The 4843-nt window shown below is 43.4% G+C and overlaps 1 protein-coding gene across 1 annotated transcript; it reads left to right on the forward strand.

Moving 5' to 3' along the window:
* The first annotated feature begins 29 nt into the window (after positions 1–29).
* On the forward strand, positions 30–4328 carry LOC119303936 (CBL-interacting protein kinase 9-like). The gene is made up of 15 exons (XM_037581096.1): positions 30–390; positions 1049–1111; positions 1188–1259; positions 1421–1528; positions 1631–1711; positions 1850–1903; positions 1990–2115; positions 2193–2282; positions 2405–2527; positions 2642–2752; positions 3034–3150; positions 3231–3287; positions 3527–3601; positions 3712–3788; positions 3871–4328. Exons 1-14 carry the CDS (start codon positions 199–201, stop codon positions 3781–3783), a joined length of 1341 nt encoding a protein of 446 aa, XP_037436993.1. The 5' UTR covers positions 30–198; the 3' UTR covers positions 3784–3788; positions 3871–4328.
* The last annotated feature ends 515 nt before the right edge of the window (positions 4329–4843 follow it).

The raw sequence follows: 4843 nt of genomic DNA on the forward strand, positions 1-4843 counted from the left end.
CCCCCCCCTTATAAACCGGCCGTGAATTCCAGAGCAAAAAAGCACCAACGGCAGGGAGAGACCCGACCAGCGTCCCACCCAACGACCCAGCGTCGACCTACCTCCTACCCTCATCCATCCACCCATTGATCCATCGATTGATTTGGTTGGATTAATTGATCCGCCACCGCCACCACCACCGCCGTGGAGAAAGGAGGGATGGCGGCGGCGGCGGGCAGGGGCGGGGGGCCGAGGCGCACGACGCGGGTGGGCCCCTACGAGCTCGGCAAGACCGTCGGCGAGGGCAGCTTCGCCAAGGTCAAGATCGCCAAGGACACCCGCAACGCCGCCACCTGCGCCATCAAGGTGCTCGACCGCAACCACGTCCTCCGCCACAAGATGGTCGAGCAGGTCCGTCCGTCCCTCCCAAATCAATCCCACGCTTCCTTGCTACCTCCATCCGGCGTTGCCCGGGGGAGCACCTTAATTAATGATTAACGATGAATCTAGGCGGGCTGATTCGTCGAATTGAGAAACAAACAGACAAACCCCTAGATTACGACCGGGAGATCATAATTTATTCATCGGAGGACCGACCACCTAATTCGAAAAGAACGTCCCAAATAACTTTGCGACGTTCAGGTCTCTCTCATGGTCGAGATTCTCTGTCCGTCCGTCCGTGGGGATTGTTTTTCCGGTGTCATCCTTGCTCATGATTTTTGGTTGTTATTAAGGTAAAAAAAAAAGAGAACATCTTTTTTAATCCAAAAAAAGAGAACAGGTTGATGTCAAAGAATATGAATTGAAAATTGTGACCATCGAATTAGGTTTGCAAAACGGGTCTCTTATACGGGGGCCACTCTGCACCTGCATCACCCACGTCAGGCTCATTTTACAAGAGGATTTTATAGATATCGTATTTCTTCTGCTATATGCAAATTAAGGATGATGTGATCTAATCATACACGATGCTAGGGTGCTATAGATGCCATGTTTAGTTCAACTCCTGCGTCCTCCGTACAGATCTGATCAGATTATGGACGCTGACCGCCTATTCCCGCCTTTTCAGATTAAACGGGAGATCGCCACAATGAAGCTAATACGACATCCAAATGTGGTCCAGCTGCATGAGGTATACTCTAGTTTTTTTTTACAGAGACAGCGTTTTTTATATCTTTCATCTCAGGTAACATGTGTGCATTTCATAGGTGATGGCTAGCAAATCAAAGATATACATGGTTCTTGAGTTTGTTGAGGGAGGCGAGCTTTTTGATAAGATCGTAAGACTCTCAAACTTCATGCGCTGGATGTTATGACTTTTACTTTGTGTGCAATTATTTTTACATGTCATGAGTTTATCTCGTAGGTCAGTTATATAAGGCTACATAAATGTTTTAGTTGTTACTCATTTACTAATTACCATTATTTTGTGGATAATTAGGTCAATTCTGGGAAGCTAGGAGAAGATGAAGCAAGACGATACTTCCACCAACTTATAAATGCGGTTGATTATTGTCATAGTCGTGGAGTGTACCATAGAGATCTCAAGGTTTGTCCAGTTATCCTACCTGGTTCCTGATATATGTAACTTAAACGTTGATGCTCTGTGATACACTTCCTAATTTATGGATGTTTTATGTGCCATTTGCAGCCAGAAAATCTGCTCCTTGATTCATATGGAGCTCTCAAAGTTTCGGATTTCGGTCTCAGCGCATTTTCTCCGCAAACAAAAGTATGATCTCTACCTAGTTGGCTAGTAGCTAGAAGTATGCATTTCTTTTCATTTTCAGAAACATAAGGCACTGTGCTTGAACACGAGAAACAGTTAACGGAAAGAATATTGATCACCTCCTTTTGTTTTTTATTTTAGGAGGATGGACTTCTGCATACTGCTTGTGGAACTCCCAATTATGTTGCACCTGAGGTGAATTTTTTGCCTTTGTGTTTCTACCTTGTCTAATAAATGTGTTTCAGCCTTTCAGGAGTGTAATCATTAGATTGTTTCTTTAGGTGCTTGCTGATAAAGGTTATGATGGTATGGCTGCTGATGTGTGGTCCTGTGGCATAATCTTATTTGTCCTTATGGCTGGATATTTGCCCTTTGATGACCCCAACTTAATGACTCTGTATAAATTGGTAAGTTGCTGCCGTAGACATACCTTTCTTGTCATGTGAAATTGGTAGTGACAAGACTATTGCCGTTTTGTCTACAGATCTCCAGAGCTAATGTTTCTTGTCCACCATGGTTTTCTACCGGTGCGAGAAATCTTATTAAGCGCATTCTCGATCCCAATCCTCACACTGTAAGTGCCTGTCATGCTGACCCGTGAATTCTTATATCTGAAGCTTCCTTCTTTAGTAGCTTTATTTGCGTTAGAATATGAGAAAATAATTAGTTTACGCTTGTTTTTTCTCCTTTTTGCAGAGGATAACAATCGCCCAAATTTTGGAAGATGAATGGTTCAAAAAGGACTATAAACCACCACATTCTGAGCACAATGAAGATGTGAGCCTTGAAGATGTCGATGCTGCATTCGATAGTTCAGAGGTAATACAATCTGAATGTCCTTTCCTGGTCTGCAGTTGACATATCTGTCTCCCCAGAAATATTATGTTTTAAAGATTCATCTTTATTTATTACCTTTGCCTTCCTATTTCGTAGGAACACCTTGTGGCGGAGAGGAGAGAGAAACCAGAATCCATGAATGCATTTGCTCTTATTTCAAGGTCTGAGGGATTCAACCTCGGAAATTTGTTTGAGAAAGAGATGATGGTAGGTTCATAGAAATGTTGATTTATAGTCGAATAGTTTGATATCCCTGACTGTCTGAATGTCATTACTGAAGTAGTGACATGCAGTTCACTTGTTGGTCAGTGCTTTTCTATAAAGCGGGGCGAATAGCCTTTATTTGTAAGTAGTGACATGCAGGGTGCATCATTCTGCCAGTCACTTAATTGCCCATTTTTAGAAATCTTGGCATCTTCTTTTGGCACAAGTTTGCATTATTAGTAAACCTTGTTGGTTCGCAAATAATTTGATCCTTCCTAATATAGGGGATGGTAAAGCGGGAAACATCCTTTGCGTCGCAACGTACACCACAAGAGATCATGTCTAAAATAGAGGAAGCCTGTGGCCCTCTTGGTTTCAATGTGCGGAAACAAAATTATAAGGTAACCATTATGTTCTTCAAGAGTTTGTTAGAATTTGAGCAGTTCAGGACTGATATGGATTTCTGTTTTTGAACTTCCAGATGAAACTGAAAGGTGACAAGACAGGAAGAAAAGGCCATTTATCTGTAGCAACGGAGGTACCACTCTATCGCCAATACTGAGACGTTAAAATATTGTTTACAAATTCCACTAAAAGAATTGCTGTTACCTCTGATTAAAATATTCTTCAAGCAGCCAATGTTTCTGAAAATAGAAATTATTAAGTGATTTTGAAATACCAGTGCGATGGCTTTATAAGGCTGTGGCAACTTTTGCTTTGACTTCACATTTGAAGTGCTAATCCTTCATAAAACTGATGACATATAATCGGTTGCAGGTTTTTGAGGTTGCTCCAACACTCCATATGGTTGAACTTCGTAAAACTGGAGGGGACACCTTGGAGTTTCACAGTGTATGATATCAAACAGTTTACATTTCGATCCTAATTGGCAAATATTCTGAACCATTCTGACTCTTAGCACTCTGAAACAACTAACACCGTTTCCTCAAAACTGCATGCAGTTCTACAAGAATTTCTCGTCAGAACTAAAAGACATTGTGTGGAAAACTGAATCCAACACAATTGCGAAATAGTAGCGGTGAGCTTCGAGCCTTCAACTCCTAACTGTTGTTCTCCACCCTCTTGTCCTCCTGTCCTAACACGTTTGCTCTATCCTTCAGATGATTGATACTTCACGGAATGGAACTATCTTGCGGTGCTGTATCGATGGACCACCCCTTCAGGTGATGCCGCTGGGCGCTGGGTACTGTATATTTCTCCGGCACCGCATCGATGGTCCAGTCCGCCGTCTCTTGTCGAAGACAGCGCCTTCTTTTTACCGAGCGCGATTGTACACTTACATGTACAACGAGGCCCTCCCGGACAAGCTCCTTGTAATATTGCAACGGGGTGCCTAACAGGCATCCTGAATGTGCTCTAGTTTGCAGCAGGGTTGTGTGCCTTTCTTTATTTTTTGTATTGGAAGTATTTGAGAATCGTAAGATGAATAATGGTAGTTCAGACTTGAGATTGTAAGGCAAGCCTTGCTTTATTTCGCGCCAGGGTTGTGTGCCTTTCTTTGTTTTTGTATTGGGCACGCATTCTGATCAGAAAAATGCAAAGCATTCGCGAGGGTTTTGATGCATCTTCATGACCCATCCTCACCGAAGCTGGTCTAGTTGACATTCAAAAAATCGTCCGGCTAACACATCAAAACACCATCCACTGCTATGAAGAATAACATAGATCAGGAGGACCTACAAACAAATCTATGAAGAACAACATAGATCAGGAGGACCTACAAACAAATCAATGACCACTAGCGTTGGGAGATCAACGCCAACAGGACCCAAGCAGATCTGGTGGAAGCACACCTCCACGCATCCTAAGCCGTGCTAGGCGCACCTCCGGAGCGGTGATGTGGCGGAGAGGACATTATTTTACCTCTAGACTGTTGTTGCCGCCTCACCACCTCGCCCCATAGATGCCACTGGCCACAGTAAGAAGATCATCCACATCGAAGATAGACCTCAATGAGGTTTAACCCAAGTACCGCCGCCATGACAATCATGGCCGAAGTACCTCATGAAGCAGCCCTAACTAGATGGGAAAGGTGAAAACATGTACTTGCTACTCCATAGGAGTACAAGCCCC

The sequence above is a fragment of the Triticum dicoccoides genome, chromosome 5A (assembly GCF_002162155.2).
Source record: "Triticum dicoccoides isolate Atlit2015 ecotype Zavitan chromosome 5A, WEW_v2.0, whole genome shotgun sequence".
Classification (NCBI taxonomy): domain Eukaryota; kingdom Viridiplantae; phylum Streptophyta; class Magnoliopsida; order Poales; family Poaceae; genus Triticum; species Triticum dicoccoides.

Excerpts from the sequence above, each read along its gene's own strand:
- LOC119303936 (XM_037581096.1), top strand. The coding sequence starts at position 199 with ATGGCGGCGGCGGCGGGCAGGGGCGGGGGGCCGAGGCGCACGACGCGG. Across the intron at positions 1,712-1,849 it reads CATTTTCTCCGCAAACAAAA|GAGGATGGACTTCTGCATAC; the intron begins GTATGATCTCTA and ends TTTTTATTTTAG. Across the intron at positions 2,753-3,033 it reads TGTTTGAGAAAGAGATGATG|GGGATGGTAAAGCGGGAAAC; the intron begins GTAGGTTCATAG and ends TTCCTAATATAG.